Source organism: Osmerus eperlanus, chromosome 4 (genome assembly GCF_963692335.1).
Source record: "Osmerus eperlanus chromosome 4, fOsmEpe2.1, whole genome shotgun sequence".
Classification (NCBI taxonomy): Eukaryota; Metazoa; Chordata; class Actinopteri; order Osmeriformes; family Osmeridae; genus Osmerus; species Osmerus eperlanus.
The window spans coordinates 6312553-6326313 of record NC_085021.1 but is presented as its reverse complement, the minus strand read 5'-3'; the positions used below and the strand labels follow the sequence as shown (position 1 = coordinate 6326313).

The 13761-nt window shown below is 47.8% G+C and overlaps 1 protein-coding gene across 1 annotated transcript in view; it reads right to left on the bottom strand.

Moving 5' to 3' along the window:
- Positions 1-12234, bottom strand: part of mtcl2 (microtubule crosslinking factor 2) — a 43647-nt gene extending 31413 nt beyond the window's left edge. The window contains exons 1-3 of the mRNA XM_062458369.1: positions 11020-12234; positions 8716-8940; positions 2785-2943 (exon numbers count right to left, since the gene is read on the bottom strand). Of these exons, the coding sequence (XP_062314353.1) occupies positions 2785-2943; positions 8716-8940; positions 11020-11910 (1275 nt within the window). The 5' untranslated portion in view covers positions 11911-12234. The remainder of the gene's footprint in view (positions 1-2784; positions 2944-8715; positions 8941-11019) is intronic.
- Positions 12235-13761: the final 1527 nt, after the last annotated feature.

Here is a 13761-nt window from a genome sequence, read left to right as displayed (position 1 = left end):
AGCTCAACAAGTTTGGATGTGTGTGTGTGTGTGCGTGTGTGTGTGTGTGCGCGCACTATTACATAAATACACAGACACACATTCATCTCTAGCAGTATGCATGCCCTTAAACACTGGATCACCAACGACTGGCCAAAGCCAAGAAGCCACAGAGACAGATATAGAGACACGGCTCTCTCACTCTCAGTTTCTTTCTCGACCATATAAGGAGAGAACTGCTGTATTTGTTTCATACTTGATACAGACCGATGAGACAGAGACCATTGCTCTCATCAATCCAACCGGTTTTAAAAGCATGCGCCGTATTGGATGAGACAGAACTGAGAGATAAATTACTCCCAAAACTACTGCAAATTACTTCCATTCAGGAGTTCCACTGGTCCATTGTTGAAGGCAGCTTTGTAGGCTGAGATACTGAATCTGAAGGTGGGCCTTGACCAGAGTGAGGGAGGGACGGGAGAGAGTTCATTGTAGTCTTTTGTAAACCCCCCATTGTTGTTGTAGGCTACTTCTCCAGTTGTGAGAACTGAAGGGAGAACATGCAGCATAGGAGGAGCCTGACCAGGAAGTAGGAAGTGCCCTGTTGTCACATGACCTCATGTTCCACTGACCTTCCTAGTGCCTCCCTTTTCATACCCCCCCCCCCCCCAACCTCCCTGCTCAAGGTCGCCCCCCTCCTTTCCCCAGCCCCTACAAACAATGGACAGCACTTCCTCTTAGCAATAAATAACATAAGGACTGGCTTTCCATGAATAGTAATGGCAAAATAAAATGCTGTTTAGAGAATGGGAGAGAGAGAGAGAGAGAGAGAGAGAGAGAGAGAGAGAGAGAGAGAGAGAGAGAGAGAGAGAGAGAGAGAGAGAGAGAGAGAGAGAGAGACAGAGACAGAGACAGAGACAGAGACAGAGACAGAGAGAAAGAGGGAGAGAGACCACTAATCTCAACATCAGAAGGGCACAACAGAAGGACATCAAAAGAGAGAAATAAAGACAGAGACAAACACTGTTACTCCTTCCAACCATTTGTCACTGAGGATTTTCCAATTAACAACGTTATCTCTGCTGTCTCCTGAACCCCCAACCAAGAGCACACATGGTATGACCCAGACCCCCCAACCAGGTAATCACACATGGTACAACCCTCCCTTTCTCTCCACATTTGGAGCTACACCACTAACCCACCGACATAAGCCCCCTCCATCTCTTCACCCTACTTCCTAAAGCCCACTCCCCTCCGATCATGTACCCTTATATCCAGCCCAGTCACCTTCAGAGGGTCGGCACAGCTTTGGTAGACACTCCCTCTTTATTTTTTCTCAGGAGGGTGTTGGAATGAACCACCCTCTCCATCCCTCTATCCCTCTGTCCTTCCATTCCTCCATCCTTCCATCCCTCCACCTTTCCATCCCTCTATCTATCCCTCCATCCAAGCCTTGCCCAGTCACCTTCAAGGGTCAAAACAGCTGCTGTAGACCACCTTTCTTTCTATTCACTTTCTCTATTCAACATTGGAGTTAACTACCCCTCTCCATCCCTCCTGCCTCCATCCCTCCAGCCATTCGCTGTTTTATCCAACCATCCAGTGTTGCCCGGTCACCTTCAGAGGGTCAACACAGCTGGAAGGGGGATCAATGTGCTTGGAATGAGAGAAGGAAAAGGAGAGGGGGGTTGCGAGAGGGAGGATGAAGAGATCCCTTGATCAGCAGTCTCTCATGAAGGGGAAAGAGGTGGGATGGAGAGATTGAGGGAGGGAGCAGGGAGAGGGAGAGGAGGAGTCACATTCCAGATTCCTTTGTCCCCCTCTCGTCAATTCCCTGCTAATCAGAAAGCGTTGGCTTGCAAACAAAAGGTGCTAGCAGGCTAGCAGCAAGACGCTAGCACAGTAGCTGAACCCTTTCTCCCTCAGTTCTACAACTCTGAGAGGGCCTTCTAATATTAAAAGACCAAAGATATCGCCAGGCAATGTCCAGAAATGGAATTACGACTGCATCTCCAGGACACACTCGTTGGTTGCTGGGTGATAGAAGCACTTAAAGTAGCAGTCTGGCCACCCCTCACCACAGCCAGCCGCAGACAAGACAGAGGCTACACCAGAAAAATCAATACTCCATACATCTTTAATCCACCTTCATACACGAATGTCTGCCTGTCTTCTTTCCACTGCCTCTATCTATCTCTCTCTCTCCTACTCTTCTCACTCTCTCTGTTTCTATCTATGTATCTGATTTTATGTTCTTGAGATGCCTGAGCAACATTATATCCAAAGCCCAAACAGACATTCCTCATATGCACTCTTTAACAACCCCGCCACCCCATCCCCTCCTTCACACACACACACACACACACACACACACACACACACACACACACACACACACACACGCACGCACGCACGCACAAACACAACAAAGGGGCAGCTCTTGATCAGAAGTGTGTCAGCTATGCAAAGAATCTCCCTCTCCATGGGACTGGCACACAGCAGCTGTATTATCCCAGTTAGCAGAGCGCGTCGACATCCAGCCAGCCAGTTATCCAACCGACGTTCAAGTAAGAAAGAGAGGAAGATGAAGAAAGAGAGGAAGAGTCGAGAAAGAGGAAGTCCCTTTGCCCTCCAGAGACTAATCAACACGAGATAAGGGAGGGGAAAAAGAAGAAGGGGAAAGAGACAAGCCATGAGGAGAGAGATCTAGTGCAGCTCAGAGCCCAGCTCATACGCCTTTTAACCCAGCTCAGCCCGGCAGTCCACCCCAGCAGCCCAGCATCAACCCTCCCCCAGTTCCCTCACCTCTCTGCTCTTCTCCATCTCGGCCTGCAGCACCTGCTTGGCCACCTCCAGGTCCTGCAGCCGGACCCTCAGCTCCTCGTTCTCCTCCTCCACGCGCCCACGCCGCTTCTCCACGCTGTCCAGCTCGTTGTGCAGGCGAATGGACACGTCTTTGGCCACCTGGGGGGTAAGGGAGGGAGAGAGGACCGTGGTGAGAGAGCGGTTGGTCCTCGTCAATGTGACTCTGTGAAATGTGTGCGTGCCCACGTGTGATCGCGTCTAGGGCAATGACCTTAACAGTGACCGAAACCCATTTTTCGTTTTTGCTGTTCATGATAAAGCTGCTTTCTTCTTATCAGAAGGTGCTCTCTTTCCCAGTGGCAGTGCGTGCTCATTAGCAGTATCTGTATCACAGGCAGGCGTTGATATGGCTCTTAAAATCAACAACAGCATGACAGTGCAATTACCCACAAGCCCCTGGAGGTATCATATCCTCAACTCAACAAGTCCTGGCCTGCCCGGTGAAAGATGAGTCAGGTGGCTGAGCGGTTAGGGAATCGGGCTAATAATCTGAAGGTTGCCAGTTCGATTCCTGGCCGTGTCAAATGACGTTGTGTCCTTGGGCAAGGCACTTCCCCCTACTTGCCTCGGGGGAATGTCCCTGTATTTACTGTAAGTCGCTCTGGATAAGAGCGTCTGCTAAATGACTAAATGTAGATGACCAGGTAACTCAGGTCTGATGTAGGTCAGATCGGACCGAGCTGATAGGTCATTCCTGTGTAGATGTAAATACAGCTGAATCACACTCAGCAATCATGAACATGGACACCTTTTGGCAAGGACTTTTGTGACTGATAATCCACTGATTTTTTCTCTGCATCTTAAGACATTTTTATGGGATGTTTGGTCGATTGCTTAACCGACCTTGACAGTGCTGAGAGACAGTAAACTAATAAACGAATTATTATTAATAGGATCATTACTGCTACGATTATGGTGGTCACCCTCTCATAGGTCTGACTATGTCAACACAGATGCCATGGCTGTAGGTTAGATGTGTTTACTGAAGGACTCCAGGCACCTTCAGCCTGTATTGTTCTGGTTGGCAGCTACCAGAGGAGATACATAGTGAGCATTAGAGCTACATTAGCGCTAGTATTAAAAATGAAGCACTAGATTGCTAAATCCATGTTGAGAGCTGCTTCTTGGCCCCAGACAGAACAGTTTTTAATAGTATTTTATAACTCAGCTACAAATCACCAGCGGATCTTTGAATCTGCAGTTGTGTTGGTGTGTAGGTGTACGTGTGCTTGTGAGAGTGTATGTTTTGTGTTTGTTCATGTGTGTGTGTGTGTGCTGGGGATCCTCTCCTTGGCTCTGAACCAGAGCCAATGTGTAGCTGAGAGCCACAATGCTCCTCTGTGCTGCCCATTACAGGAGGAGACAAACCAACCGCCTCGTTCCACCACGCTCTAATTCACCCCTGTGTGTGTGTGTGTGTGTGTGTGCATGCCTCTCACTCTGTGTCTCTCTTTATCTTGCACTCATTCTCACCTTGTCTTTCTGTTCAACGTTCACATTCTGTATCTTTCTACCCCTGTCCCCCCCCCCCCTCTCTCTCTCTCTCTCTCTGTCTCCCTGCCCTCTCTCTCTTTCTCTCTGTCTTTTAGAGGGTCAGAGGTCTGGTGGAGGTACCACATGGTCAGACCACATATCTCCTCCCCCCTCAGTCTGGCCCCCCTCAGTCTGGCCTGGCTCCAGGTTGACTCCCCCTCCTCCGGGGGAGGGAGGTGGGTTGGGGGGGTGTGTATGGGAGGGAGGCTTCTTCTTTATGGAGGCCCGCGCCCATTTTGCCGTTAAACGTCTTTATTAATGGGCTGTTAACAGCCGCGCATTTACAGTCCCCCCGTCCCCCCCGCTGCTTTGTCTATCTGGGTTTCCAGATGAAAGGTGTTGCTGTTCTGATCTGCAGACAGTGAACACCTTGAGTGGGCGGGAGACAAGGGCTCAACACACACACACACACACAGCATCACTGTGTCAACACATCACATTACCAAGCAACCGTTAACGGCCAAACTGATTTATTTTGTGCATGGTTTGCGGTGGGCTAAGAGTGTGCGTGTCTCTTTCTCTCTCTCTCTGTGTGTTGTGGGGGTGTGTGCGCTTGTGTGTGTGTGTTTATAACAAACAGTAGCCTGTTCCTCCTCTTCCTCTGTGCCTGGCAGCGTTCCACGCTCCAGCTGCGCTGCCTGCTCTGCCCTGTTACCCCAACGGCCAACTAGGACTACCCCCCCCCCCCACCACCACCACCACCCCTATCTGATCTTATCTGTATGGAGGCAGTTAAAGCTGGGGGAAGTGTTTGTGTGCGTAAGAGGGACTGAGATGTGGGTGAGGAACATCAATGTCAACCATGATTTCACTAAACCCTGAAAGACCCAGGGCCTTGGGCCCTTTCAAAACCGTGCCCACTTCAGGAATCGGATGCTGTTCTTCAACCAGGTCCTGCTCACATCAAATATTTTCTTTACAATGGCTGAATAGCTGTGAACAACTGAATTAAATCGGTAATTGTATTCTCTGACACAACCTTGAACTTTTGGGTGAGGCTATTTTGAGCTTTTCTCAACTTTATGTATTGCTTTTAAACAACCTTAGCAAGCATATTGAATTTTCCTCTTTGATGATTCATGTTAGTACTAACAAAGGTAAACTCTTTTATTTACTGTATAGTCCAAAGGTATCGATATATACAGTCTAACTAAGCTGTTACTGCATGCTCAGCACCAACTGACTTCTAACAGACAAAGGCCTTCATAATTACTATGATCAGCACTTCAATGGAACATGGTTTACAAATGCATCTGTTTTAATAGATCTATTACCATTTTTTCCTGCCTGCCTTCCCTTCTCCCTTCCTCCACTCTGTTGACTGGGCAGATAATCTGCTGTCCTTATGACAGAGGGAGAGGTTTAAACCCTGCATGATAATGGTTTGGTGGTTGGACCGTGTGTGTGTGTGTGTGCATGTTTGTGTGTGTGGTGTGTGTTGCTCCACATGGTGCGCAGCAGCAAAACAGGCATGGTGGACCAGCAACACTTTCCTGGAACCTACAAAGCTTCATGAACGTGCCAGGGCCTGGTTAACACATGGATACTGACTCTATGTAATATGGGTGTTTCCCCATACAGAACCTCTGCATCGAATCTAACATGCACTAAGAAACAGAATAAGAACAGAAATAAAAGAGAGAAAAAAACACCTCCTAGCTTCCTCCTTCCACCTCTAACCCACCTCCCCTCCCCCCCCCCCCCGCATGGGTCTCTATGCTGTTGCTATGCAGGAGAGCCTCTCTCCTATAGGCAGGAGCGGATATTATTCAGACCAGCCAGCCTCACACCCCAGCGCAATGTAAACACAGGAAGATAAGGAAGAGAGGGATGAAGGAGAGCACTAGAACAGAGAGATGGAGTCGAAAAGAGACACAGTGTGGTCAAAACCTTATCTAAAGTAGCTATAAATACTGGACTTCCTCTTTAGAGCAGAGGAACAGCTGCATCCAGCCTCCGTCAGATAATATGGACTCTCAACTAGTGTGACTGAGCTGGTCCAGTGTTCATAATATGACAACTAAACTAAGCTAACACCTCAGTCTTTAGCTTCTAAGGCTAACGCGGTCTTGCGACACACCAGAAACCCTGTTTCAGAGCACCTCAGACATGCTGAGTCATGAAGGACTAATGCTTGCTGGTCATGCTTGAGTCTGTATGGTTTGAAGACATCGTGAGAAAACTTGTGGCTATGCTCCATTTCCTGTCACATGACGCAGATGTTTACTGCTGGATGTGGGAAGTAGAACAGCATGCGATTAGAGCACAGGACACACACACACACCTTCTTCCCCCTCACTCTCAGGATGCAAAAGGACATGGGATTTTGTGTGTGGGTGTGCTCTTGTTTGACTCAGCAGAAGTCCCCACAAGGACAGCAAACTAAGAAGAAAATGACCTTGTGGGGACAGTTTCTTGGGCTCTGCAACAAGAGACATATTTTCTTTTTTTTCAGGGGGTTTGGGGTTTGGTTCGGAATGAGTAAATAACACTTGTGTGTGAGTGTTTGTATACATATGCTGTCTTAGTGACTTATCTCTCCTTATATTTATATATTTATATGTATACATCTCATTATCTCATTGTGCTGCTTTGTCATAATGTTGCTCTGGTTTAATATGCTAATATGATACACTGCTTTTAAACTTTTAGTCATGTATTACTGTAATAGGTTTTAGGTGAGTTGCCTGTTAATTATTTTTAACTTAATGTATGTTTGTATATTATTTATATTTGATATAGTACATTGCTGGTCCTGAGTACATATTTTGTTCTCATGTGTCAACATGAAACAAATAAAAAACACTATTCATGTGTGTGAGTCATAAATCAAGGCTTAGCAAGGCAACACCATTTGTCTATGAGACGCTAAACCAAGAGAAAGTTCTGTTGTTGCCTGTGTCTTTGAAAAAGCAGGGGAGTGCCATGTCGTCTGTAAGACTAAAAAATAAGGAGTCATTATCATACAGACTGGCCACAGTCACAGGGTGGTTTGCCTGGGAGTAACTTCCTGAATTCTAACTCCAGGATTTTAACGACAGGCTTATTTCTCCATGACTCAACACTGAACCACATGGGGAAAGAATACTTATTTGATCCACTCCTTCTCTGTTGTACACAGGTGTAGTTAAAACTAGCAACACACACCATCCATTAGAAAGATGTTTATACTACTGTAACACACTAAACTGACTTGATAAACGCCCTTCAGGTCTGGGAACTGTTGTTTCAGAGATACAGTGTTGTGGTAGCCAAGGGGGCCAGAGAATGTTTAGAGCATGTCTGACACACACACACGTGCGTGCGTGCGAACACACACACAGAAGGCCCTGGTTGTGTGAGAGAACAGAGAACTGGAGGAGGGGGGGGGGGGGTGAAACCTGATCTGGCTTTGCTCCGGTAGCTAGGGGAAACAATCTGCTATGTGTTGAGAGGAGAGGGAAGAGAGAAGAGGAAGGGGGAAGAGAGAAAGAAAGAGGGAGGGAGAGAAAGAGAGAGAGAGGGGGCGAGGAAGGGGGAGGGAAAATAAGAGGGAAAATAGGCAAAGGGAGTTGGGAACACAGTTTGCGCGAAAGAGAGAAGAGAAGGAGGCCAGGGTGGTTTCCCAGCGGTTTGTTTGGGGTTTCCTGTGTTAATAGCCTCTCTAGACAGCGCCTTCGTCTCTGCGACCCAGAAAGCCTTGCAGCCTACTCCCACTGTGATTGGCTGTCCCAGACTTTAACTCGGCAGTGGAACAAATCTCCCAGAATCCCTTGAGTCAGCACTGCCACGCCGCGAGGCACAATGTTAGCTCGGCAAAAGAAGGGACACTATTCTTCTGTGCTTTCTTCTCTGTTTTCTCTCTCTCACACAATAAACAACGGGAGGCATGGAGAGGAACAGCAACAAGGACTGACCCCCGAGGAATGACATCATTACCCTCTTCCGAACATTCTCTCTCTGTTTTTCCACTCCTCTTTCAAGCTTCACACCTCTCTACCCTCCCTGTCTTTCCTCCGCTTCAATGTCCAACGTCTCTTCTTCGGCTGATGGAAGAAAGAACACATTGTGCGTCCGTGTCTGGATGGAGGTTGATGGAACCGTGTGAGTTTGGGATGTGTAACCACAGCCTGGGGTCGACAGCGGGAAAACCAACAGGCAGCGAGGTCTCTACTAATGAGACCCACGTATGACCTTTGACCTTATGACCTAACTGCGTGTCGCTGTTTCTTGTTCAGATGTGCTGCGTGTGAATGACCTAGTTGCTCGTCATTACTTCAAAGTCCCCCTCGTCGGACCGTTGGACTTTACTGCATCTTTTAACATATCAAACACACACACAGACACTCTCTCTCTCACCTTGACGTCTTGCTCCAGGGTGCGTATGAGCTCCCCATCCACCTGGCCGGTCTGGGCCACCCGCACGCTCCTCCGCTCGGCCTTGCGCAGGCGGTACTGAAGGATGCGGCAGGTCTTGTTGGCCATGTCCAGCTGCTGCCTCAGCTCCTGCAGCTGGTACACATCCTCCTCCAGGTACATGTCCCTCATCTCCAGCATCTCCGAACGCAGCTCCTCCATCTCATCCTGGGGGAAGGGGGGTGGGGGGGGTGGAGAGGGAAGGAGAGTGGGGTGAAGGGGTGGGGTATAGGGGGTAGAGAGGGAAGGAGAGGGGGATTGAAGGGTGGAGAGGAAGAAGGTTGAACTTGAAATGGCTCCTCTGCAATCAAATCTTCCTCAGATCAAACATTGCATCAGACCTTGATCCATTGACCTTCCTCGTGACTGGTACACACAGTACAGTACAGACATACAGTCAGGGAGAACAGCTGTAAAATGAGGGAGTAACTGTACAGAACTGGACTTCTGGGTGATAAGGTTGTCTGATAATTACCCACTGATGTGGACATAACTATTACATCATTATATCTGTAGTAGCTGTAGTAACTAACTGACAGCTACTGCACATGTGTTGCATAACAAGTGTGTAGGCTTTACTACAAATCCCCCTAACCTCAAACAGAGACATAGTAATAAGCCAGATAAAGTATTTATGCTGTAGAGTAGGAAGAAGAGTGTGTATGTGTGTGTGCGAGTGTGTAACAACATTTTCTTCTAGCGTAGCTGATGTGAAGAGAAAAGAGGGGGCCGCTGCGCTGTCATCCAGACCTACTACTACAGCGCCACGAGACGGGAGAATGTGGGTCACACACTGCGGAGGAGCGCGCGTTCACGCTGTGCGCGTGCGGTGAACCCCGGTAACATAAACATTATCGAGAGAGTGAAGATACCGGTGAGGCGCATTCAATAACTAAACATGGGCGGGTTGGACTGCAGTATCTGCACGATGCTACCATCCTGTAACGGTGCTAGCGGTTACCCTAGCGTGCTAGGTGGGGGTGGTACCCCCGGGGTGCCCAACATCTGCAGAAGAGCATGTCGGTGAGACAGAGGGGGCGGGGGGGAAAGGGGGAGGGGAGTCATACGAGTGATAAATGTGTAAGACACAGCACTGTGCTCCGCTACTCCAATGTCACGGATGACCTGATTTCCACAGTCAATTCGAGATGTATAGTTTGCGGAGAGCTGTCCCTGGTTATAGCTATGAAGACTTTCAGAGCCCAGCAGCCAGTTACAGTTTGGCGTGACCACGTAGAGAGTTCACCTCAAATGTCAATGAAGACTTCAATCTCAATGTGAGGGCAGTGTTCTTACACTCAAACACTATGCGGTAATCAATCACTGGTTGGCAACCAGTTAACATGGCTTTACTTATATATGCAGGCCGATTTTTTCAAGTTCAATTACTGATTTGAAAAATAATTTGTCAGAGATGCCTTAAGGATACTTTTTCATAAGGACATATTTGACTCTGTGTCTGATTCTGGCCTCGTGCGCATGTACAGCTACGCCTTAATTCAATTAATTCCTGTCGACCCCCCTCTGAGATCTGTCTACCCTGACGCACGTCACCTATTACATGAAAACGGATGACAGAGTGCAATTAGCCAAGCCGTCTTTACCGCGGTCACGGTAATCCTCTAGTGCGTAACAAGGGTGAACTGCATGACAGTGAAGCCACCTGCGTGCCCCTCCACCCACCTCCGGTGTTTTGATCACGCATCAGACAAGCACAAGCACCTGAACAACAGCTGAAGTAGTGTGTGTTATCAAAGATAACACCACAGACCACCTCCGCAGTCTTGAAATGTTGACTTTTGAAGGTGGAAGCTTGGACGGAAGGAGGCGAGGGTCAATCAATCAATTAGCCTAATCATAATAGTGGAAATATATGGCCTATATATAATATATCCTACCTACATTTAGTCATTTAGCAGACGCTCTTATCCAGAGCGACTTACAGTAAGTACAGGGACATTCCCCCTGAGGCAAGTAGGGTGAAGTTCCTTGCCCAAGGACACAACGTCATTCGCACGGCCTGGAATCGAACTGGCAACCTTCAGATTACTAGCCCGATTCCCTAACCGCTCAGCCACCTGACTCTTGATGATATTAATACATTTATTTATTTCGAAGGGTAGTGGGCTATATCCGAAGAACGTTTTATGTTTTACTGTAAAGTGTGTTTCTTTTAAACCCAAACTAAACAACGTAAACAAACGTAAACATGGGACACATTTGCAGTGGGGAAAACACATCTCTTACTTTGAGGTAATCATTCTCTGATCTCAGTTCCTCGATTTCCCTGACGAACTCCTCATGCATGCCATCCATGTACTCCTCAGTGAGGTCAGAGAAGGCCAGCGAAGTGCTGGCGGGCACTCGGCTGTCGAAAGAGGTGAGAGAGCGTTCGTCTCCGGGAGAGATGCTTCCCTCCCCCGTTTCTACTCCTAGCGAGAGTCGGTCCTTCTCCACCGAAGTCTTGGCATGTTGGTGTCCACGGCTTCTCTCTGATAGCACTTCGTCTTGGGTCCGTGTGTTGACCTCAGGCCCCCCGCCACGGCTGCTGGATTCAGTATCACTGCTGAGAGCGTCGGTGGATAGCTTGTTTTCTTCCGAGGCACAATCGGAAAGCTCCGAGCTGCTGTCCGTTGGAGACAGTTTCCCCGGAGCGCACCCAGAATCTTTACTCAGGTCGTCCGAGGCTATGCTGGCGTCAGATACCTTCCTCCGACCACTTTTTGTGCTTTTTTGCGCACTGGCAACCGATAATGTGGATTTCCCTGTCATTTTTGCTTTTTCTGATTTGGTTTCTTTCCCACCGCCCGGACTGCGCCTCGAGACCCTGCTCCCAAGATGTATTGAGCCAGGTTTGACGCTAAGAGTCGGGGTTCCTATTCCTCCACGAATCTTGGTCAGAGACCAACCGGGAACGTCCTTAGGTCTGGCAGGAGACGGAGCCCGGTTGATTTTCTTCTTCTCGTTCCGTTGAACGGGCGGCACCGCGGGCTGCTCCTCAAACTGGTGCTGCTGTTGCGGCTGAGCCAGCCCGCTGCCGGCGCTCTCGGTCCCGTTGTCCATTTTGAGCCGGAGTCTCCGTTCCTTTTGCGAGACAGAGTGAGTTGGCGAATGAACATCAGCCTTTGTCTTTGTCATTCATTCCGCTTTTACAACAACTGAACACAGAAACGAAACCTCTACATGAAAGAGGCAGAAGTTCAGTTCTATCAAAAGGCAAAACGATCTTTGCAAGCCCCAAATTGATACGCATGCAACAACGCAGAATGAAGAACCAAGGGAGCAAGTTAAACGCAATAAGGACAGGTTTTCGTAGTATTTCCCGTTAAAAAAAATCGAATTATTCCGTTAACTTTCACGTCTTTTGCGCTCTCCCTGTCTCTGCACGGTTCCTCCTTCGCCGGTGCAGCATAAAGTGGTAAAGAAAAGAGAGGTAGTGTGCTCGGGAGGGTATTTTTCTCCGCCCAGGTCCTAGCGGTTCTGTTGGTGACGAGCCGCTGACTGTCTGTCTGGGAAAAGAGCATCTTGGCTGCTCACTGCTGCCCCCCCCCGGCTTGGAAACAAACAACATAAAGAAACACGAGCTAAATTAAATTAAAACACAGGACAGGAGCAAAGAACACAGTAGCCTACTAGTCAATACAGTTCAGTCTAGAGAAAGAAACATAAATAGAAAAATATACGAAGCAACATTGGAGGAATGGCATGGCTGTGTGAAAAGGGGCCAACGAACGGGGCTGTCCTATAAGAACATTGCCACCAGACATTAACATAGTCTTTAAAGGTAGATGTTTATAACTAGCATAGCAGAGTTGGTTCTGAATTGATATTCTGAAGTCTTTCTCTCTCTCGCCTGCAGCCAGGCAGTTACATCAGTGTTTTACTTGCGAAGAGACACATGGAGCTGAGTTTCTTCTTCTTAGGTTACCATTCTGCTTACTGAGGCACAGGGCAGCAGGGTGATAGCTCACATACACAAGCACAAACACACACACACATGCTCGCACACACACACTCATAATTATGTACTCACACACTTTAGCACACACGTTAACTCGCACACGCGTACGCAGCCACACACAAAACATATGCAGACGCACACAGACACACACAAACACACACAGACAGGGCCCGTGGGTCAACACGTGTCATCTTTCGATAGTTTTTCTACACAAGCTACAAGTCAACTCATTTTGCTTCCCTCTTTCTCTGACATTTTCACTAATGCCTTCTTCTTTCCTTTCATTGCTGGCATATTGTTGACAATGAAATGTGCCCCCAGGCTCTATTATACAGAAGACTATCCAGTCACATGAAACATAGTAAGGTATAGTTATTACAGTACAGCACCTTATACAGAGGTGTCATAGACATCATCACCTTCCTGTGTACTAATCAAGATGTTTATGCTTTTGTAACACTGTAGTCATGTTATCCCCTGATCAGGTGCCCTGTCTCCAGGGCGACAGCAGTCAGCCAATCATAGAGATGTATAAGGACGGCATTCTACATGTAAGGGAAAAATAATACTTTATGCACACTGGGACACACACAGATACACACACATGAACACACACGCATACTCACAGGCACACACACTAATTAGTCCATAATGACTACTTAATAGCACCAATGTTCCCATTTAACCTCTCCAAAGGACTGCCATTACCTGGATCTAGAGGACTTCTTCTTCTTTGTATTTGTGTGTGTGTTTGTGTGTGTGTGCGTTGAGGTTGGCAAGACTAAAACGGTATCAATAGTAGAACCCACTGTTCCCTTCTATCTCTATATTTTTCTGTCAATCTTGGTAGTCTCTCTCTCGCACTTTCTTTCTCTCTCATGTTTCTCTGCCTCTGTCCCTTCCTATCTCTCTCCCTCTCTCTTTCTTTTTTTACTTGTCTGTCTGTCTGTCTGTCTGTCTCATCCGTATACTCTGATAGCACGTGACTTCCGCCTCCATTTTTGTACATTCTCCAGATTTTGTTTGCT